This window comes from Aptenodytes patagonicus, chromosome 3, assembly GCF_965638725.1.
Source record: "Aptenodytes patagonicus chromosome 3, bAptPat1.pri.cur, whole genome shotgun sequence".
NCBI lineage: Eukaryota > Metazoa > Chordata > Aves > Sphenisciformes > Spheniscidae > Aptenodytes > Aptenodytes patagonicus.
The window spans coordinates 127,692,597-127,716,541 of record NC_134951.1 but is presented as its reverse complement, the minus strand read 5'-3'; the positions used below and the strand labels follow the sequence as shown (position 1 = coordinate 127,716,541).

The 23,945-nt window shown below is 35.5% G+C and overlaps 1 protein-coding gene across 6 annotated transcripts in view; it reads right to left on the bottom strand.

Annotated features, from left to right (window-relative positions):
- The window catches only part of USP34 (ubiquitin specific peptidase 34), a 140,679-nt gene that overhangs the window by 12,579 nt on the left and 104,155 nt on the right, over positions 1-23,945 (bottom strand). For 4 of the 6 annotated variants that reach the window (XM_076335136.1, XM_076335142.1, XM_076335140.1 and 1 more), the window contains 22 exons: positions 22,997-23,169; positions 22,251-22,404; positions 20,730-20,808; positions 18,601-18,654; positions 18,410-18,505; positions 16,505-16,569; positions 16,333-16,408; positions 16,184-16,231; positions 15,391-15,456; positions 13,776-13,856; positions 12,458-12,543; positions 11,086-11,254; positions 10,927-11,001; positions 10,194-10,345; positions 9,730-9,778; positions 9,518-9,622; positions 9,350-9,394; positions 7,798-7,902; positions 5,150-5,297; positions 3,496-4,130; positions 1,883-2,040; positions 546-624 (listed from right to left, as the gene is read on the bottom strand). In XM_076335136.1, the coding sequence (XP_076191251.1) occupies positions 546-624; positions 1,883-2,040; positions 3,496-4,130; positions 5,150-5,297; positions 7,798-7,902; positions 9,350-9,394; positions 9,518-9,622; positions 9,730-9,778; positions 10,194-10,345; positions 10,927-11,001; positions 11,086-11,254; positions 12,458-12,543; positions 13,776-13,856; positions 15,391-15,456; positions 16,184-16,231; positions 16,333-16,408; positions 16,505-16,569; positions 18,410-18,505; positions 18,601-18,654; positions 20,730-20,808; positions 22,251-22,404; positions 22,997-23,169 (2,698 nt within the window). The remainder of the gene's footprint in view (positions 1-545; positions 625-1,882; positions 2,041-3,495; positions 4,131-5,149; positions 5,298-7,797; positions 7,903-9,349; positions 9,395-9,517; positions 9,623-9,729; positions 9,779-10,193; positions 10,346-10,926; positions 11,002-11,085; positions 11,255-12,457; positions 12,544-13,775; positions 13,857-15,390; positions 15,457-16,183; positions 16,232-16,332; positions 16,409-16,504; positions 16,570-18,409; positions 18,506-18,600; positions 18,655-20,729; positions 20,809-22,250; positions 22,405-22,996; positions 23,170-23,945) is intronic. The other 2 variants (XM_076335137.1, XM_076335139.1) reach the window with 2 other exon arrangements.

The following is a 23,945-nucleotide window of genomic DNA, read 5'->3' as shown; positions in this document are numbered from 1 at the left end:
AAGAAATCTTATTAAAGACGACAGGGGAAGTGTGTGTGAAGAAAGCCAAGACTGATTTCTTACTAGGCATGACATCTCTTGCTAGTTGCAACTTTTTCAGTAGATCTAATTTACTCTCCATTATGAACCTCAGAGCAAGTGTATCTATCCTTGATATACGAGATGACACATCACCCTTTTATTTCTTGATCATCTTTCCTATTTAAGCTACATCCTTTTATAGTTATCCTACCAAATCGCTGTTATCAGCTAACCTGTTATCCTTATCATGTATTAAGATATGTATTGCCTCAAAGTTACTCACTTAACCTCCTACATTAGTGTTTCGACAAGCAAAATATCTGGTAAATCTTTTTTTGTCCTTCCTATGATCCTTAAGATTTTAAGGTTTTACATGTATGCCAGTACTTAATCAACATATTTCTTACCTTTATTTTAAATGATACCATATTAAAACAATTTACAGCAAACACATTGTCAGGAAGGAAGCAATGACTCGATAAGAAAGTGAGGTGTTTATTATAATTAAGTAACAAAGTATTTACCTCCGTCATCAGAATCAATCCTCTATTAAACACAACAAGAAGTCTGTCTTCATCAGATTCTAATAATATTCTGAAGGCACTAGGAAAAAAAAACAAACATTGAGAACGCTGAAAAATACCTATCATCTTTTCATAATTCATACAAATGCTTAAAATTGTTATGCTCCTGCTACATTTTGGAAAATAGTCACAGAAGAACAAAGAAACCCCAAAAGAACATAATTATTCTCTTTTTTCCCCCCACTTTTTCATTTAAAAACGCCTCTGATGTCAACTTCCTTTATGTCAACTTCATGTTATCGAAAGTAATTTATAAACAACCTTTACAGAAATATTTCCCAAATAAGGTCTGCAAAAATGCTAGAAACTGAGGAAAATAATGTACTTCAAAAGACAGAAGTTTATGCTTGTCAAATGATACATTTAAATAGGTTCAGTTAAGCATAAGTTTGGACTTTTAAACGTATAAAAACATTTCTATCAGAACATTTTATGCTTACAGCAGAACAGAAAATAAACAATGATGCGTAACTAATGAACCGTTCCTCTCAACATGGCAATTCTTCCAGAGCATTTGGGAAAATCTGGTTGTGCTCTATGACAGATGACTGTATGTAATCCCTTCAGGAAACACAGGTCATTTTCTCTTCACACGAGTGTTTCAATGCATCGACAGTTGCATTTAAAACCCCACTACCTGACCTACGTACACAAGCAATTTATAGTTATACTGAAAATACCCAAGCAACAGTTTCAGATAGAAACAGATAGATAGACTAGAAATGAAAAACTATTTGAAGATATGATACAATAAAACTCTGTCCCACAGGCACAATTTCTAAAAAACACTTCTGCCCCAAAATAACAAATGGCAACGACAGGAGCTGAAATTACGGCTTTGCCCATCTAGGCTAACCATGGTAGGCTGAGAATGGAATTTCAGCTTAAATGCTGAATTAGAACATTGATTGATTTGTTTTTTGTTTTTTTTTTCCAAGGGCTCTACTGATGCAATTTTGTCATAGTGTTTCTTTTTGAACCCTAACAATATACATCTTAGTTTACACCTGTTTATTGTAAAATATTTGCTTAGTTTCTGGATTTTCTGATGAAACATTCTAAAATAAATTATAGTCACAAACAATGGGATTTGGGGGAAAAAAGTTATAATTGAAACTTTCTGTTTGCTTACGTCTGAATAAAAGTATCCCCAAAACTTTTTCAAAAAGAATATAAAAATAACAACACTAATTTTTATCGTACTTCACATTTGGCAAAATACAATTCTTCTTCAAACAGGATTAGATTATTACACTACAACTTCAGTACTAACGTACCTTATTAAAGTAGTCCAACAAGACCGTCCGTCCAAGCAGCGCAGGTAACAGCTTATGGTTGTTTTCTTAAATTGCTTTATGTCTTCTATCTCTTCCTCTCTCATGTCTGGTCTCTGAGCTACAAACAGTTGCATGAGGTTAAACAGCTCTTCTACTGCCTAAAACACACAAAAATATTAGGTTAGAGTAGTCTCTCTCAGTATGTTATGGTTTGTATCTTATTTGTATTACTTACTGTGTATTACTTCTACTAAGTAACACATAGAACAAACATATGTAAGCAAATTTAGATGGGAATACATTTTTAAGCATGACAACAAAGTTATAATATCAGCAGACAACATTTTAACCTTAAATAATTAAAAAAAAATTGTTCTTAAAAACTAAAATTCTGACACAGAAATTGTGGATATTTCTTATCTATCTTGAATACAGTTTGCTTTTAGCCTTTACTATTTACTGTGTGGATTAGGACACAGATATTTGAGATAACCCTTCTGAACCTTAAACAGATGTTTTGACGCTTCCTAACAGCACAGTTGTTCAGATTTCAAGAATCTGAAATCCTGATCCATGCGACCAAATTTCCCGGCTTTCCTCCAGGAATGTAGGGGGTCACCTACATGGTGAATGGGTACGTGCATTCTCTGATGATAATATTATATTCTACGTAACAGAATTCAGAAAGCTGCTTGTGCTAAAACTCGCTGAAGTCCCATACGCATGGGAAACACTAAGGAGAGCAGAGTAACTAAAGTCCCTAGCAAGACAAACTGAGACTTCCAAGGGGAGATGCAAGCAATGAAAGCAGCAGGAATACTCCCAGGACTGTCAGAGTATAAATTTACTCTGTGAGCTGAACTACACAGAAGTTCAACGTAGAAGATTCCATGCATCCTCCTCCTCTATGTAGCGAAGAAAATCTGTGTATTCTTTCTGTCCTCGTACACCTATAAAGGACCTCAAAGCAATATTCACTGAGTAATCATACAAAAATGCATGTTTTGCCTCTTAAAAACGTTGTAAGCCTGTTTTTTCACCGTTACACATGGACTATTTTAACTAGTATCTACTCTCTACCGTAGCGTTGTAGAGACAGTGCAACTCCCAGCGTACCAATGTTTTGCAAAAGGTACACAAGTGTTCCCAAGGTGAACACCAGGCCATCCTCTGTTTGAATGCAACAGGCTAAATCTTGGCCCTGTTCCAGAAACTGAAAGCAAAGAAGAAACTCACTGGGAATTCCTCCTGTTAGAATACAACATGCTTTCTTGAGACCACCATTAAAGGCTATTCCTTGTTTCTAATGACTAGACTGGCACACAGAGTATTGAAGAACAGTGGAAACACCAGCATCTGCTTCCAGAAAAAAAACATCTCTCCAACTGCTACACAGCGAGGAAGAAAATCCAAAACACCAAAACAACCCCCCCCAAAGTACAGTAATCAGATCTAAACACGTTATTAATTACTTACACCAGGAAATCAAAATATAATACTTTCACCACTGGATACATTAAATAAATCTTTTCATCTCTTTCATTAAAAGAGACGTTCAGTAAGAGAGGAAATACTAACAATGAAATGGTATTTTTCGGTATCAATCTACTTACTCCTGGGTACTGACTGGCATGTGGCGTGAGATTCTTAAAGGCCCACTGGATATTCTGGTGAGAAGCCAACTGCCTCGTGAACGCAGGGGACTGCTCACAGCAGAGGCGCAGGATGCCATAGTAGGCAGGCAGCATCCCGCGGTTAAAGAGCACCACATCCTGATCGTCATGGTCTGCAAGGATGTAATTGAAGGCAATGTTCTTCGTCACCACGGGATTCTGTACAATAAGGCGTACGTTCTCTGGACAGTCGACACACACATTATACCAAAAAGACAGCAAAGCCTGTTTATTGTGGTTGGTGGCAATAGCCGGCTCAGAAAGTTTAGGCTGGAAAAGGTTCCATAAGTCCATGAAGTAAGTAGAAAACATGAGTTTCTCAGTCTTTGAGATCAAACAGTATGTCATGAAACTGAAGTAGGGCACAAGTTTTGTAGTGCCATGAACAGCAGCATCAACATATAGCTTAGCTCTTGAAAGAAGGCCAAGAAGCACATTGTAGACTTGATGAAGAACTACTGTAGTATCTGGACTGAGAGGCAGATCGCGCGTAGGGATGTGCAAAGAGCGAGTTGATCGGAACATCTGACGGAAGGAATTGCTTGGAATAAGCGACACCAAGAGATAGGCTGCGGCTTCAAATAAAAACAAATCTGTTACACCTTTGAAAAATGACACACATACTTAACAGTCATTTAATCAGAAGTTAAATTGCATTGTGCGTTCCATTTACAGGTTTCAAAGCATTTTACAGAGTCTGGTATTGCTATATTCACACTGGAGATGGGAAAAAAAAAATCAAGAGTGGGTAAGACTAGCATGTTAAAAGTGGTGTTGAGATTTGCTTTCAGGCCTCTTCACCCTATATTCCTGTCTGCTGCTTGGTTCTAACTATTGTAATACAATGCATCCCATTGCAGAAATACAAAAGAAGATGTTTTCTATGACTAAATTGTGTACTGCTCAATCAAGACGTCATTACCTCTTCAGAGGTGTTTACAACTGGAGTCTGTTGCAAAGCTGTACCTCCAGTTTCCACATCTCCCTCAACCACAGAAAATGTATTGAAGTTCAGCGTGGCCTGTTACTGTGGAATCTCCTTTATATAAAAATTTAGACACAGGAAAGGCTCAAAGTGTGATCTTGGCAATGGCCTGGTAGTGTGATTCCTGGCAGAACAAACTACAGAGCCAGTACACCCTGGAGTTGGGGAGAAGCACAGGGTGCTTCTCCTTGATCCACAAGTTCAAAGGACTCAACTAAAGATTACTCTGTGACGGGTGAAAGAACAACAGGTACTAACCCTACCTACAGTACACCTACGTGATGGAAACTATTGAGAACCTCTTGGATTCTTTCTTTTTCTTCTTTGGGTTTTCCTGGATCTTGTAGATTAACCACATAAGATAAAAGAACCTACTAATGTATCATTCAAGTTACAAAATCAAAGCATGGTTTTCATCAAAACCAGGTAGCATGTCTTGACAAGGCACCACCGTTGTGTTAATATTTTAAAATACAGCAATTCTAAAACAATTGGAAAAGGAAGAAAAGACAAGTACAAAAGCATGTATTTCATTTGTGACAGGAATACCACATGCATAGTAACTTGCTACAACAGAATAATAATTTTCTTCAATTTAAATTAACTTACAAGTTCTCACTCTAGGATAGTTGTGTGCCAAAAGAAAACGTTCAACCCAGTTTTCCATATTTTGCAGCACCCAGCTGTGAGCTAGTTTGTTTCGAGGTGTTTGCACAGCCAGCCAATCCAGGCACTGAGATGGGTTGTATTCAATGACCTGAAAGAAGAGTGGAAAAATCAAAAAGAATACATTAACCTTGACACTATGTACTGATTGTATTAAAAAAAACCCCAAACCTAACTATTAAGACTTTCAAAGTATTTTTTCAAAATCATATAGGGCTATCAAAGCACCCAGAAGACCGAGGTGCTCTGGCAGACAAAGGAAACCCTTATTAAAATTTCACTGCTGGTCTGTGCTTCTGAATCTCGTTCAGAGCTTTTCAAAGTTCAATCTAAGTCCAGGAAGTGACTCTACATACCCTTTCTGCATATTTTGAGATACTTAAGAGTTGAAATGTTAAGGACTTAAAAAACTGAACAACCTTGTCTTCATAAACAAATAAATATTTTTTTTAAAATAGCTAACACAAAACCTTAACACTGAATCGGTATTTTTATACAAGTTATATCAAAAGAACATAAATGGTATGCAAATATATTCATATAGCTTCATGCTGAGGGTAGCTATTGGTTTTTTTATGAATGTGCAATTTCAAGGAATAAATTCGCCTAGTGCTTTTCAAAGGTAATGAAAAGCCTGTAGAGTGCTGTTGTACAGTTATCAAAGCCTTACAGATAACCAGGAGAAAACATAGCTTCCTGTGCCTTTCTGGTTCTGTGCAGTTAAAAAGTTGTTGACATATTATTAGGCCAATAAATGTAGTTCGCTCATTTGCTAGTTTTTAAAAACTGTTTTCTTTTTACCTTGAGGTCCAGGTGCCCAGACAAGGAAAAAGGAACTCTTATCTACCTAAGGAACCACAGGCAGTAACTGAATTGCTGAAGCTGTTCCCCACTACTCTAATCCACCCGAAGAATATGAGCAGCTGACGTGACCAAAACTCTGCTTATAAAATTTTAATCTCCATTTAAAAATAAACACATTAAGAACAATCTCCTCCCTTTTTTTAGAAATGACAAATTGATCTTGCAAGTTTCCTTCGTAATAGCTGGAGGGTATCTCCAAGAAAAAGACTATCATTGTTCACTGTCTTCATCGCTCAATCACTTTTTAACGACTTCTAGAAACTGGAGTGGCTGCAAAAGTAAGTTCTACACCCTAAATCTGTCTGTCTATGCATTAACCACTGGGCCTCTCATCCCTGCCTACACAATTTATATCTCTAGACCTGTGTGAACAAGGTAAGGATAATAATGCTGGCAACACCAGAGACTGAACTGATGACTTCTACTGCTAAAAGCTTGGCTTTCCAACAGAAACCTGTCATCGACTTGCTTCCTCTGTAAGTTCAGCTTGTGTACTGAGAATAAGGAGGGAAATAAAAAAAGAGGATTGCTTACCAAATTACATACATAAACTTTGTGGCTACTGACTGAAGCATGAAGCACGTGTACTTCATGCCACAACTTGTGCATTACCGAAAACTCTCTTGGAAAGGTTTCCTTATTGCTGAGAGAAATTCATAACCTACCGCTTCCCCGTATACAGAAAGCAGCTAGATGTAATTCTTGACCTTGAGATCCGCTGTTTGAACTCTCTTTACCTGAGGTACAGCAGTTACAGCTAATTCACATTCAGATCAGACACCTAACAAACACTTGGTATACGCTTTCCCAGATTACCTAGTGGTTCCTATCCTATAACTGCTCCTAACCAGGAGTAAAATACTTTTGAACAGCAATCCACATTCTATCCCACAGCGCTTCAGTGGGGAAGACAGGTTTGTGTTTTACCAGAGGTCTCAATTCTGCACAGTTACAATCTTTTACAAACCCCAGCCCCGCTTTTTAAAGAGTATCGAAGGGAATGAAAGTTCAACAGCCTATCCTCAGCAGTCTTCAGGCAGGACACACTGTTCCTAGTCATAAAGACAGTAAATTGTATTGGGAACTGAAAAAGCAGTTAGTTGAAGTGAAAGCTTTAATTCCTAATCTACTGCTCAGATCGAGGCATTTATCCCTGTGCCAACTTGGTTAAAAAGTCTCTTCCTTGCTTTAGAAATGCAAGCAAGAATGGTCCTGCACCACAGCAATTCTCCACTAGATTCAATTTAGCACTATTTTATGGGTTAAAATTGTTAAAGAGTATTTTACAGAGAACAAAAAACGTCAAACGAATATTCAAAGAACCAGTACATAATGGACAAAAAAAACCCCTAACAAACGATGGGCCTTGAAACATTTTACAGTCCTTGCAAAAGGATAACTGAGAAAAATAAGTGGAATTGGCCTAGAAGAAGCATCCTAGACCCTTATTATGAATCAATTAATTTCTCATTAAACTAAAATTTAAAGTTTAATTGAAATACCAGTTAACCAGAACGGTGTTAAAATAACATTATAAGTTAGAGCAGAACTTTTAAATGTCTATTAGCTGTTGCTGTTTATTTGGAAGAGAAATGGTTATTAAAAAAAAAAAAATATCATTAATTGATGCAGCAAGGATGACAATTAAATGTAAAACCCTTTCACAGACATAAAAGAATGAACAAGAGAAAGACAATTTAGCTTTTGTTTTCTTTTACATGTTGTACCTCCCATATCCTCTGCAGAATGTAAGAAGCAAAGGGTGGCATTCCTGGAGGTCCACCAGCAAATTCCATTAGCATGGTCAGCAATTTGAAAAAAGGATTGGCTGCCTGCAATGCATAGAAATAAAAATATCCATTTTGATCTATTTCATTTCATCCGCTAATGTTTTTAGAGACTTTAAAAAAAAACCCCAAACATTTGCATAGAAATATATTTCTATGAACTTCTGACACGAACATTTATATTACTTTTAATCCCTTATTAGTTAGTCTGTAAATAATCCACATATATATACACACACCTTAATTCTACTGTATCCACATATGGATACAGAAGAATTAAGCCACTTCTAATAGCTAGTGCAAGGCCACATGATCACACTAGATAGGATCAGTCTAGAAGAAGTATGTAGTTACAAGGAAATAACAGTACACATTGTCTGACAGTCAGACATTATTCTGAACAAAGTCGGGGGGGGGGGGGGAATTAAGCTGTACAGTCTTGAAGGATTCACCAATTTATCCTGTTTTACATGTATAGAAGATTTCATTATCTCAGAGAAGCTATTGTTTTTCTGTATTTGCACAACACGTAACATGGATCCTGAAACGTTTATCCAAAAGCATCACATTTTGAGGGTTTACACTGATCACTGTTATTGGCATACTGTTTTCCTCTGAAACCACCAACATTTCTACTCTAACATGTGGGATCTAATATGATTTTTTTTTTTTTTTTTTTTTTTTAAGTTTGCCAAGACTCACCCGGTTTTAACAATGCTTCAATAAAGTGGTTACTACTATTATTATATATTTTGCACCTCACCAAAAATCTCTCTGGTGCATGTGTATATGTGCAAAGCAAAAAAAGCATAAATATGTAGCAAATGTTAGCATGACAGGAGGGAAGTAGACTGTCATCTGATAGTGCCCATTCTATCACACAAAGCAAAGCTGTCATGAGAATGATTTAGTACGTGCTTCTTTTCCAACCATGATCGTGCCTCCTCTGCTAGACATGCCCTCAATTTTTCCTGATTATTTTTTCTTTTCTGACAGCAGTATACAAGAATGTCCTTGTGTGAGCATACACTTCACCACTCTCTATATATTTTTCATGTGGAATCCATTTGGAACTCTCAGTATTTTTGTTATTACCAGGGCAGGAATTTATTCTGACTGAGAAATGTGTTTGCATGCACAGAACTGCAAAATAGTGCCCCAAAACTTGAACAACCAGACGATAATTACATATCTCCACTTATTCTAGCACACACGTTTTATCGTTACCAATTTTTTTTTTTTATTCATATAGGTGGAGAATCTAGAAATATTTTATTTGGCTTTGAATAAAACTTTAATCTTAAACTGCATACCAGATTTCTGCTTTAGAAAACTTAATATACAGTGCAGTTAGACTTCATTTAATGTCACAAAAACTTCCATGGATCATCTTCCATGCAAGATTTTTGATTAGCAAAGGATTATTTATGTAATTTAAAACAGAAAAATATTAATACAAATTATTTAATATACAGGTAGTATGTTTACATACCTCAGGAGTCAACTTTGCTATAGATGTGAAAAGCATGGACACAATCTTAAAAACAAAACAAACAAAACTCACTTAGACTTGTGCTTATTCAGTTAAAATAATAAAAATCACCCCATTACACTTATTAGATAAGATTTTTAACAAATAGCTATAGTTTCTGATACTTACGTGTTCTGCCAGTCGATTATTGTACCGACACAAACTGAAAATGAGATTGCAAGTTTGCCTGATGTTGATACCATCACGGATATGTTGAAACAAAAAAGGAAAACCCTGCAACAAAGAATAAGATATTATTAGTACACTGTCTACAATTATGTATGTACACATACACACGTGCATTTTTTTGGAGGCTTATAGAGTCATATTTAAATGATTACCTTTCCTCCTGTTAATGCTGCCATGTCGTTTTGTGACAAAGTCAAATGCCTAAAATACAAAAAAAACTTTTATCATTTTACTTTAGAGATTATTAAGTAAGGTTAAGGAGAAATACAGGACTGAGTATTAGTTTATAGTCTTCAGTACCACAATATACAAGAGAAAATAAAGGTACTGACATAAAACTGAACAAAAATAATAAATATTTTGTACTTAGACAGACCAAATAAAAAAAGAAATCCAAACTCAATGTGTTTGAGGATTTAGCCCGAGTCTTTTATTTGGTCAACAACGACAAAACATTTAGCTTTTAAATGGTTAAAAAGATAACGGACCCATATACAAGCTCATTTATGGTGCTAAAAAATCCCATTTAAAAAAAAATCCCAAACCCATAAAATCTCTAATTCCTTTCTGAACTAGCTTAGATTAGAATTTACTTTGGTTTTTCAGAAGCTCTTGCCTTTCTGAGCGAGACTGTTCAACTAGAAGAGCAATCAGGGCAATCATCTTTTCAAGTGCAGCAGGCCTGTATTTTTCTTCTGCTAAAGAAAGTATATCTTCTTCTTCCTCCTCTTCCTCCCCTTCTTCCTCAGAAAGTACTTCAACTTGTGGCTGAAGGAAAAAAAGTAACAACTTCAATGTGGACATTTTGAGCCTTAATTTCCAAGAGCCTGTACATGGTTTTGCATATATTCTGTCCTCTCATTTATTCAAAGCAACTTAATAAACTTACATGAATCAAACAAGGAGCTATGTAATCACGTGATTTTCACGTTGAAGCATTCATTTTGCATAAGCTAGATTGTATTTACAAACGCAAAAGCTAGGCTGGTTGAAGTCACTACATAGCCTGATATGGTGGTCTATTTAATAAAAAAGCAAGTAAATTTAAAAGCTTAAGTGGTACAATAGGAGTAAGCAATCAATTGTTACCATTAGTAGCATGATGAGGGCAACTTTAATTGCTTCTACTTACTATCTATTGCTATACTAAATAGAAAACTCTGGTTTATAGCATAGCCAATGCAGCACCTTTTTTAAATATTATATTCACTTAAACATTGAACACAAATTGTATGAGTGAAGCAGTTTTAATTTTACAGCTGCAAGATGGTTCAAGAGAGACAGCACTAATGATCACATACGTAAAATATGAAAGACTAGTTCTCGTTATACGAGATATTCAAACTTACATTTTCAGGTCCTTTAGTTCCCATGTAGAAATGGACCATTGTAGATATGGCTTGCAGTGAAAGCAAGAACTGGCTCTGAAATATGTAGATATTGAATTACTTGAAAATACATACATGCATATACATACCTACTTCCCAAAACTACAAGGTTATACTTACTTCCTCTTCTCCCATTTTGGCAAATTCGTAAAGAAAGGCAAAGTATTCTGTGAGATGTTTACTGTGAGGCTTAACACCATGCTCCATAATTGACAAGAGTGTCTTCACAAAGCGTGTTACACAAGAGCGACTGCCGATGTCTTCCACAGGACCATCCATGTCATCCGAACTGAAAACAAAATCCAATTTAGATATTTCACACAATACATGGAGCATAAAATCATCTTGAACCATTCAAACAACAAAAATTCAGAAAAACTTACAGTTTTCTACTCTGTCCTACTATCATACTCAGATCTCTAACACTTCCTCTTATGCCAAGTATAGCCTAGATAACAACATGGCTTAAAGTAAGGCAGCATCTGTCACTCAAAATGTTTAAAGGTTAATAAAATTAGTATTCTGAATCAAGATTCTAGTCAGGAAAAGAATTCTTAGAAAAACAGTATTAGGGGATCTCCTACTTAAAATCGTCTTCTTGATTTGCATGTCAAATTTCCTGAGTTTCAAGAGAGAATGTTGTTATAGCTAATTATACTGTGGAACTAAGGAAAGGCTGCCTCCTAAACGCATACGCAGGATCCTGACAAGGCAGAAAACATGCACTTTCAACCTTATTCACCTCCTGAAAGTTGGATCTTATCACTGAACAAAACAAGTGACAGAGTCTTTTAAAGTAAGGCTTCCAGAGAAAATGAAATTCTATTTTTTGCCGTAAAAACTGTATCTTCGTGTCCTGAATTTTGTTGTGGCAGTATAGTTATTACAAACTCTGCCATTTTTTCTCTGGAAAAAAGTTATTATCAGGATCACAAGCTTAACCCAAGAGATGAAAGAAAAAACACTTTCTTCTTCTTCTTCTCATTATGTATCAGAAAGAACAAATATTTCATAATTGGAGACAAAGTGACAGTTTTCTTGGTAATTAGCAGAACAAAAGAGACTCCAATAGATTTTTTCCTACTTTTTGACAAAAACTGTGATTTAGCTATATGACACAGGACTAGACTCTCATCTCCAACCTCTGTTACTGGACGTACAAATTACAGTTTGCACCTACATGCCTCCGGATCCCATTTACAATTGGATTCTCATGTACGTAAGTAGTGAGTATTACTGGCAGTGAGAAGAAAGACCATACTGAAAACCTAGTCTAAGGGAACAAATGTTTCAAACAATGTATCTTTAAACACTGGCTTTTCCAACCACAATAATATTTTTAAATAAATCAGAGCATTTCGGGTAGAATAATAAAGAAGAATTAAACCAGCACTATTTTAGGTTTACAAGACCATTTTGAATAATTCATTAAACAAAAGCGGCTGCTGTAATGCATGTAATAAATAGAAGTTTTCAGGTGTTATTATTTTACCAGTCTTCCATTCCTGGCTGAAGATAAAGATGTGCATGCACTGGCCTCAGTCTCTGTATCACATGAATACACAAACGCTGGAACATCTGCAAATGGATAAGTAAATGAACTCCACATGTTCATTCTTTTACATATATGTCAATACATATTTTCTAAGCAAAGAATATTCTGTCTCCAAGTACCACTTCCAGCTCTATGTGATTCAAAGTTAAAGCCGAGATTGAGACGCCCACATTCTGTTTATTAGTGTACTGACACATTGTATTTTAACAGAACAGTCAAACCTGTTTTTTACAAACAAATCTGACGGAGGAACCCTAAAAACAGTTTTTAATATTGGTGTGCACTGTACACTACTGAAACATGACTTAAGACTGCTGCTCATAAACATTATTTTTTCTTCTGTTTTCTGAAATATTTAGATATTTTTTGGCAAGATTTTTTTTATTTTGCCTCTGGCTATAAGGATTTATGTGAAAATTTTAAAGGAAATTCCTTCCAGTAATTTTTAATTTCTAAAACATTCATCAAGGATTAGAGCTTTGCCTAAGAGCTTGCATAGAGTTCTCCCATGGAATATCTTCCTTTAATAATGGGTTGCATACAGAAACGATGTATGGTTCTATATGGAAAGACTACTTTAATAATCAGAAAAGTTAAACCAATTGAAGGGTTCAGGTGAGATAAAGGAATTGCTAAAGTTTTTACCTAAACTATTTGCAAAGAAAGTATACTTACAAGTGAAACTATTAATAGTATTTGTATCTGTGAATATCCAAATGCTACTAATGTAAGTTTTTTTCAATTTTAAATATTTCCAGAAAAGGGTATTAACAAAACTTTGCAGCTAATGCTATAAAATTAAATCTATCTACAAAACACAAAGGCAGAAGTTTAGAAGTGAAGCTTTCCATTAGGAGTACTGAATGTACATAATTCACTATTTTTTATTTTCTGAATGTGTGTCTTGACGCATTATTGTTGAACCAATTCAGAAGAAAAGCATGTTTAATGTAAAGTGTTCAAATTTGTAGAGATCATGTGGGAGTGTAGAAACCTTAATTTGTATCTATTGTGACATTTTGTGATCCTAACTGTACAACTACAGCACTACAGTAATATTGATTTTGTTTCAAACAACAATAATGCTCTCACGGCCAAATATTTTCTCTAAATCATATGCAAGAATGGAAAAGAATAAGATAATTACAGGTATTAATAAAAACTTTCAGAATCATTGTATGTGTCATAATAATTGTCTGTTTCTACTCGTGGGTCAAGTAGTCACTTGACTTAAAAAGGAACATTTTTTTCTTACCTGTCTCACAATCTGATTGGGACACTTTATTAGAATCTGCATTGGCCACCAATCATCATCAGCCATACGATCCAAAAACCACTGCAGAAGATACATACTTTGTTAGTTTTGTTCCAAACTTGTTCTAGTCCAATCTTCTTTTTGCATGATATTAAAGTCTGAAGAGAAACTGATGTTACTATTAGTAAGGAATAAGCAAGTATTAATCCAAGGGAAATCTAAATGTCTTCTGTGCATGAGAAGAAAGGAATAAAGATCAATAGCAGTAAACATCAATATAAATTTATATCCAGTGTCTTCTTATCCCTGTGTTCTGCATGCCATTTTTCAATTATCTGGAAGGACACGGTTATCCTGAAAAGTGATGTCAACAGAATAAAAAACGATGCTTACAATGAAGCATAAGCTGAATAAACTTGTAGAATAGGGATAGGCTTAAACAAGAATGTAGTTCCTGAATTAGATCCCTTTTGCATTTTAACATGTGGAAAAGCCTTTCTACCTCCAGAGACAGAAAACGTGTAAAAATAGCAAGAGAATGATTCATTCAAAGTTAGACTCGGCAAATAATGCAGCTGAGTATTCTGACTCCACGAATTTTGTTTTATTCGTAAGGAAAGACAGTTTAAATTAAAGAATCCAAGTTGTTGTTACTTTTATTTTAATTGTACCTGAGTATTTTTTACTATATTAAATGTCTTCACTCATTTTAAGCATCTTAGGATTACATCACACTAATGAAACTGTATCACCCAAATACTGCATGTTACATAGCAACTGAACAACCTAAAATCAATTTATAAAAGAACAACGAATTTAATACATTTGTACTGAATAAGGTCTAATGCAGGATACAGTATGTATTGGGGTCCTTGTACGTTCAAACTATCACAGAAAGTCTATCACAAACTTTCCTTCAGTATCTCAGAATTGTTTTCACCAACACCACAGTGAATTCTTTGTCTATGGTTTCTCAGTCCCTCTCCACTTCATCCCAGACTCCCTTTAGGCAGTGTCCTGAAAAATTTTATATTAAAAAAAAAATATTCCTCCATTTTTTTCCTCCTCCTTCTAGGAGTTTTCAGTCTTTCTACACATTGGGTTCAAGATCCTCAGCTTCACAAGCAAGGCACTACATGAATTTGTTTTCAGCGAAGTCTGACATTAGCTGTTCTTATTCCCTTTCTAAGCCTCTTCATTGCACTGCACCCTCTTATCTCACTGCCCTCTTCCCTTGGATTCAACTCTAGTCCCTGCCATTCTAGTCCTTAAACATTAGGCTGTCTTTCCGTTTCTCTTGTGTGATTTCATTTAAACACCTCTTAATTACACAAACCCATATGTAATAATCAAATAAAGAAGTTGTGACACTGTGTGTCTTCTAGTGACAAAATGATTTTGGCCTGTGGTCTCACCATAGGCTTCTGAAAATAAAAGTCAAGCCATTCCCCAGAATCTGCAGTATTCAGAGAGGGTGAATTTCATCTCATAGTGCACAAATATGCTAAATACAGTACGTCATAGTCCAAAATATTCCAGGGATACGAACCTCCAGGAAAGTTAAACAATATATAGAAAGTTGGTTTGTACTTTGCTGAGTTCCTAAGTCACTTACTTCACAAGCTGCCTGACTGTTATTAAACTGTTTTGTTAACAGTTCAATCCACTGAAGCATTGTAGGCTGTAAAAAGAAATACAGAAAACACTATAACTTAAAATAATAAATTGCAACTTAATCTTTAAACATTTCTCAATGGTCAGTTTGAACCCTGAATATTAAGAATATAGTTACAAACACTAAACGCTTTATAAACTAGTGATATGTTGCACCTACACAAAAATAACGGTACATGTGTTGAAACTAATGCAAGTAGTACCTACACATTTGGACTAATTGTCCAATTACACATTAGTACATATTCTTACTAATCGCAGACAATCTAGAATTAGTAGCATTATGCCACCAGATGAGAAAGAAGTAAAATCTGACTGAGAGTAAAGATGTTTCAGATAGAATAGAACTTTCTTGTTGTTCATGCTAGTATTTGTAACTTAAAAATTCATGAGCACAACTGTTGCTCAATGGTAAACGATCCCCTCTACATCAGACTTTAACAAGGGCTTGTTAAGAGCCAAATCATCCAGGAACTTTCAAATGAAAAGAACACAAGACCTGTTGTTCCCGATGCTTTGCTAAGGTAAACTAAGCTAACAGCAGAACCCACATTTTTTCCATTGTGCAGTGTTTACTATAAATGTGTTAAATGACACCCTTTAAACGTTAACTTTGTATCATCTATAGTACTTATTACATCTCAAAATCACACTTTTATAATGAAAAAGTACAGACATACTTTTCACTACATTCATGCAGCTACTTAATAAGAATTTACAAGTAAATGGAATACCTTTTCCTTTGAATGAATAAATGTCTCTAGTACAAAGGAAGTGCTTAACTGGAAAAAAAAATATCGCACCATTAATTACAGAATGCCTGAATTAAAATGTAAACAAGGTAAAATTTAAAATAAGCATGACATACTTTTGAAGTACTTACCTTTGCTGTCATCAGGGAAACCGCTTTTGGATCTGGTAGTGTGCTTGGGATGCTACTACACAACTGCCACATAAACCTAGAGTCAGTAATTTTATTTGTTAATTAAAATAAATAATGAAAATCTGCAAGAAGAAAAGAAGCATTAATATTACACTTTTTAAGAACAACTTACCCAAAATATGTATGTTCAAAAATGTTCTTGTCTTGAAGAAACTGCATGTTATCATGCCATATCCACTGAAGAAAAAATGCTAACATCAGATACAAGAAAGCAGTTTATTTCACTACATAAGCATGATTTTAAGAATATTTAAACGCTTGCCATGGCTAAGAAAACACATTTTTTTCTTACGAAAAACCATTTCTGGAAACATTTTCTTTATTTTAAAGGATTGGCTCAAAGTTGTTTTATTTGTACTATAGCGAGTATTAGTTTTGCCTGCCATACAACTGCAGAACAGAGCTCAGAACCTTCTCCTCTTTCTGTGATCTCATTTTTACAACTTAATTACTCACATTTTTAGGCTGAAATTTTGAGAACTGGTCCAACACATTATAAAAGAACCACAGTTTAAGACCATATTTTGATGTCTGCGATAGTGTAATAACTTAAAAAACAAAAAAACTCTCTTAACACATAGTTTCACTAATTGAGATTAGACAGACTTTCCAGCAGCCTAACTAGGTACATCTGAATCATAGAATCATAGAATCATTGAGGTTGGAAAAGACCTCTAAGATCATCGAGTCCAACCGTCGACCCAACACCACCATGCCCACTAAACCATGTCCCTAAGTGCCTCATCTACACATCTTTTAAATACCTCCAGGGATGGGGACTCCACCACTTCCCTGGGCAGCCTGTTCCAATGTTTAACCACTCTTTCAGTAAAGAAATTTTTCCTCACGTCCAATCTAAACCTCCCCTGGTGCAACTTGAGGCCATTAAGTTCTGACCCAAAACCTGATGAGCTCTGTGCACTTCTCATAAATTCTTAAAGAGTAAGATTCGATTCTCCATCACGGACCAGGAAAGGGTTTCATGCCAGGTCCCCCTGTTCCTCTGTCCAAAATGATGTTTTTGACCAAAGCTGTTTGTAGCATTTTTCACATAAAAATAGTTTAAAAGCTTAACTCTGATAAAATCTATTATTATTTTTAAGACTAAGAAGGATAAAAAGCACGATCTGATTTGCTGGCTAGGGATGAAGAGTCTTTTTAAGGTAAGAACCTAACATGCGACAGATGATAAAGCAATGTTTCTGCCAGAGGGAAGAGGGAAACTGGCTTTTCAGGTGATAAAAAGGGAGAAGAATGTCTTACAAATCCCATATTAGGGATACATCAAGCACAGTGAGATCCCTAGTGAAATACTCTGCTCCTGTGTGCTGCCTTTTCCAATTCCTCAGACCATCTTGATATATATCAAGATATATATCCTCAGTATCTTGATATAAATAGCCAGATATCCTAAGAGCAGCCCTCATCACTGAGGAGAACAGGGAGATGTAGCTGTTACTGGGTTTTGTTTCCCCTACCCCTTTTACTAACACCTGGGCTACTCTGTGACTACAGGGAGGAAAGGATCCTTTTCTGACTGATGCTCCTGATCATAAGCACAAATAGTCACCATCTTGTATTGCTTTCACTTAGAATTTCCCAACCCACTAGCAAAAGTGAAAACAGCTGGAACTGTTCTCTTACTCTGTCCCCCCTCAAAGCAATAAGCTGCTGAGAAACTGAAGGATGAAAAACTGTTCAGAAAATGTTGATAAGCACTCACAAAACCCAAACAAACAGTGCTCTACCATTTTTTACAAATATGAAGCAGAATGTTTCAGATACCTGAACTAAAAAATACAGGACAGAATAAGAAAAAGTCTAAAATTTACATACAGTGGAAACCTTAATTTACTTCCTATCAAACAACATTCTTCTAAGGAAGACAGCTAAATGAAAGGATTGTCATCTTATTGATTTAAATTTTATTTGCTTTCCTATGTTTATTCTGATTCCTGATTTGTTTAGGATTTCCTATAGTACTTTAAAATTGGTGTTAAAACAAATCAACTTGTACCTCCAGCAATTCTGATGAAACATCAAATTTGTAGTCTTTGCCATTTTCCTCCTCTGGTTCCATCCGTTTATAAAACAGCATGTAAGCGCTGTGCGTCTTTAAGAAAAAAACATCTGTATAATTTTTGCTTTGAGAGATAAATCATTAAAGTAGAAATATAATCACATAACAAGTGTTTGGAAGAGAAATACCTTTTCAAAGGAGAAGTCCATAAATTTATCAGTAACGGAATCGTAAGTTTTTGTCTGTCAAGAAGAAAGTAAAACCATTAATTACAAGCTTTTTTTAATAGCCTGGTTATCAACAGTTTGACATAAACGTGCAAGCAAACTATTTCAGGACATTTGCAGAGAGGCTGCTGACAATTTATTTCTTGCTCAAAGTAGTCTTCTTTCCTTTTTTCTTCTACAGTGGCCTATTCTGATTTTTCAGAGTTGCTATGCAATATTGTGACCTGTATCTCATGCAATTTCCCATCTCATCCATCTCATTGACACCTCTTCTTTTTCGGCACCTAAAGGTATTTTATCCATTTGCCAAACAAGATGATTTTTTGTTTTATTTCTGCTATTCTCTTTATCAGACAAGAGGATTTTTCTTATTCACAGAACTGTTTTAGTAAGATACTGCATTATTAATAATGTGTTTTATATAATGATTGTCCTGGTTTCGGCTGGAATAGAGGTAGTTTTCTTCCTAGCAGCTGGTATGGTGCTGTGTTTTGGATTTAGGATGAGAACAATGTTGATAACACACTGATGTTTTAGTTGTTGCTAAGTAGTGCTTACACTAGTCAAGGACTTTTCAGCTTCTCATGCCCTGCCAGCGAGAAGCTGGGAGGGGGCACAGCCAGGACAGCTGACCCAAACTGGCCAAAGGGCTATTCCATACCATACGACATCATGCTCAGTATAGAAACTGGGGGGAGTTGGCTGGGGGCCGGCAACCGCTGCTCGGGAACTGGCTGGGCATCGGTTGGCGGGTGGTGAGCAATTGCATTGTGCATCACTTGTTTTGTATATTCTTTTATCATCGTTATTATTATTTTCCCTTCCTTCTCTGTTCTATTAAACTGTCTTTATCTCAACCCACAAATTTTACTTTTTTTTCCTCCCCCCCCCCAGTTCTCTCTCCCATCCCACTGGGGGCAGGGGGATTGAGCGAACGGCTGCGTGGTGTTTAGTTGCCTGCCGGGTTAAACCACACCACTGATATATAATTATAAAAAGTGATCAATTCAAGCATAACCTGAGAACATTTGAGTGTCGTTCAACAGTTATTTGTATTAATACTGTGTAAAAATATTCAGACTGATGTCAAAGGGCAGCAGGCTGATCCAAAAGACAAAGCTGATACTGTATTGAAAAACCTTGCACTACTGAAAGCAAACATCAACTTAAGAAATTCTAGCTTCTTACAATAAAAGGAACAAGCAAAACTATTCAAGCCTGTAGATCCATTAGCTTGAAAATCACTTACTAATATCAGAGCTCAAACCTTCCTGCTGAACAGCAGCATAGCTGTACACAGATCTGACAGGTTTTTAGTTCAGTTCTGTCACCAATGAAAAAGGATGTGACCGTAAGAGGTTCACAGACCAGAATCTGGAAATTACTGACACAAGGCATAGACAAAGATCAAAAAGCCCTGTTTTTCCAGAATAAGCTTGAAGTAATTATTCCTTCAGTCAACAGTCTGAGCTACAAAGCCATCTAAGCGAAGGATTCCTAAATTAGTTGCATACTCACTTTTTTATAAGTAAATAAATAATATGATGGTACAAAGCAGAATATAGTGAAGAAATACCTCTTCTTTGGAGAGACACTTCACTAATTCATTCCGATTCATGAGCAATACCTACGCTATACTTCTGACACCTGTCTTTTAAAACTCCATAAGAATATTTGGATTCATATTCACAAACTAAATAATATGATAGTTGGTACAGGAGAAATTAAGACCCTTCTCCTTTATCGGCTTAACTTCTGTTCTACAGAGTGTGGAAAAACTAGAAAGCTTGCATTACCAGCTTGCAAGCAGTCTAACTTTGCCAAGTCTTTCATCCCCCAAAGGAGGGGGAGACCCTTTGAAGAGATTGATGGTGGAAGAACAGCTATCTTAAGATAAACATAGGATAAAGTATCACTTGCACAACAAAGATGTCACAAGTTTAATAAAACCTAGCTAACACTTCTAACTGTTTCATATGCATTCACGACAGATGGCAGACCAAAGGTGAACACTATGGAATCCTTCATGAAAGTCTTCAGAACAGATATGGTAATGGTTGAACAAGACAAAAATAAAAATCATAACTTACAGTCATTTCTCCACCAAAACATTCTGAAGCAAGCTGGGCAGAATCAAACGGTTTTACTTCAGCATCATTGAAAAGATACCTGTAAAACAATGATTCTTCAGATTTAAGTATTCCTATTAATTTCTAATGTCTTGTTTGAATCACAGCAAACTAAAAACTGATCCCAAAAGTGACTTCCTTTCAGTAAGATCAGGAAGTCAGCATTTCAACAGTTTATGGTTTTTCTTTGTATCAAGAGACACATCATTTTCCTCATTTTTCCATCCTGACTCTGGTACAGATAGGGTTTTAATGCAGCTAAGAAGATTTGCCTTTTCCTTTTCAATCTGAGTGAAATGGAAATCAAAATTAAAAAGAGGAGAATCATTCCATGTAACAGTAGAACTGAAACTGGAAGGAGGCAGAGAAGATGGTACACTGTTATGGATTCCCTTTGGAGCAGGGATTGGGGCACGAGTTGAAACTGTTTCAAAAATGCTCCACCTAGCTGTTCTAGAGAACAGGAATAGAGGAAATCTTGTCTCCTATTCCAGGGCCTCAGCTGAGAATCTGAGATATGACATCCATAAACGACAGGCAGAGAGCGTTCCCTGCTTTCTTAAGTCACCTAGCAAGATCCTCCCTCCTTTCCATGCCCACGTCTCATCCCTTTCCCAGGCTACTTTTCCCAACTTTTTCTTCCTCTTCACAACCATAATATGCCCAATGTATGCAGAAGTTTCCAAATTAGAAATGGGATGTCATAGTTAAAAAAAAAAAAAAAAAAAGAAAAATTATTATTTAAAAAAGAAAATAGTGCATAGCATTTATTCATCTATCTATCACTTATGTGTAAGAAGATCCTGTCTCTTTTTTTAATCTTTGAAAAGAAGGGCTAGAAAAATAAATGCTGTCAAATATTCCAGTACGTCACTGTAAATTGCATCTAGGAGGAGCTGGCCAATAGGAAAAGATCATCAGCTAGATAAACTTAAAAATCAAATGTGAAAACAATTCCACATATAAAAAGCACAGTAAGTACAGATTTAGATAACCTAGGTATTACAACATCATTTCTGCCACACAGGATGCAACGAGTTTAAAGTGAAGAAAAATTCAAATTGTTGTTTCGCTGAAAATGGACATAATGAAAAGGACCGAATTCCACAATCATAAATGTAGCTGTGTGCTCGTCAAAGGTAACAACCAGATTTTGTGAAGGACAATCTATTAAATCTTACTATTCATTTCTACAGATAAAATAGTGTCATTGATATTTATGCCAAGAAACAAGCATTGGCTGTAATGTGAGGCTAGCATGGCATTCTCCTGCTGCCCCTGTGTCCAAGGCACTCCACAACTATTTCAGCTACAACAAACAAACTGATAAATTAATGTACTTAGACCGATCAAATTCCTACATCTTGTGCTTTTGAGGGGAACCTACAGCACATATCTCCTATATAACTGCATCTGACAAAGCCAACAAGTTTTGGTTATTTAAACATAAGGAATTATAAAATTTTGTTTTGCTTAACTCACCATTTGTTGTTTTTGTAAGCGTGGGGATTGACTATATCTCTGATAAAACTGTAGTAATGTCCACCATCTGCTGTTCCTGTATGAACCGTTACGCCTATCAGATCATATTCGTAACTTTCAGTTTCTTTCAAATATTCACCATCTTCCTTAAAACCTGAAGTAGTTTAATACAATATTTAATCAGTTATTTCCTAAAAAACTGAACTTCAGTATTACACATTTCCTGTAGCTGCACTTAAATTTCTTTTCAGCACTCCACAATGATGACAGCCAGAAACTCCATACCCAGAACAAGGAGCACAGATCCCAACTCTTGTGAAAGCTACAGCTTTTTTTGCAAAGCATCACTAGTGAAGAGATCAGGACTAATAACTAAGTTATTCCAAGTTAGCACATCTTATTTATGATGACAGTTAGTCAGCCATTTGCTGAAGTTCACGTATTACCCTGCAAAATCAAAACAGGCCAATGATAAACTGTATGTAACTATTGGTAATTTCTCTCATACTTTAAAAACCAATTTAAGAATAATTCAAATTGAACATTATATGAAAAGAAAAATAATTGGCTGGTTTTCTCATATTAAATAACATACGTGACTTTGGGAATATAGGTTGATTAAAACGTATGTTTGATTTTATTTTCTTAAAAAGAAAATCACTAATTGTTTGCATACGTTATGCATACAGAAAGCAGTATGCAGATGAAAGAGACAAAGCCTGTTGAATACATTTTATGAGGCATACCTTCTTTTCTGTCATTTTTTCCCATGAGGAAATCTTCAGTGTAAGGTGTCATATCCAAACGTAAGGGGAATGAAAAATGCGTATTGACTTTCTCCTTCATCATGGTTACCATATTAAATGTGTATCTCATTGTGTTGAAGCTTAAGATACGAGGTAGTTTCTTAAAACATGCCCTGAAGGATTAGAAATAATCACGATTTACAAAAGCTTAGTAGGTAGAATTGTATTTTCACCAAGATTTTAACATAAAATTGGAAATCTGTTGCTAAGTCACATAAACGTAAAATTCAGCTATCATAATGCCCTAGAGCAGGGCAGTCTAACTGGCAGCAGAAAGGTCAAATTTAGCCTACTGAACAATTCCATTTAGCCTATCATCGTGTCTTGGAAGAAACATCAAATTTGTTCATACAGTACAAATGACAGTTTTCTAGAATGGTATCGTAAAATGAGTCAGGAACGAATTTAACAATGCAAATCTCCTCATTAGACGGAGCTACTATCTTGTAACTGACAAGTTTCAATACAGAACGTATCTTGTATTAAATCTCATAAACTTCACATTAATGGTTTTAAAGTAGGTTACTCTTTCACCCACGTCATTTATAACAGCTACAAAAACAACTGTGAGGTTTTTCATCTCTAACAAAGAAATTTGTTAGTTGCAATATAAAGACAATACAAAATTTTTATTTAGCTTTCTCTTTATTAGCAGACTACTTAAAATACGGAAACATTTTTAAAACTACCAATGTTAATTAAGAAATTTGGGGCTATGTATGAAACCTAAGCAATTATCCTGCATAATGAATAACACAAGTACTGAACAAACTCTGAAAGAATTTGATCTTTTAAAAATGGGAAAAACAACAGATTTCAAAAGGTACTAATTAAAAATTTCTTTTCATTTACATTAAAAAAGGTCATGCACATTTTGCTGTCTAGATGA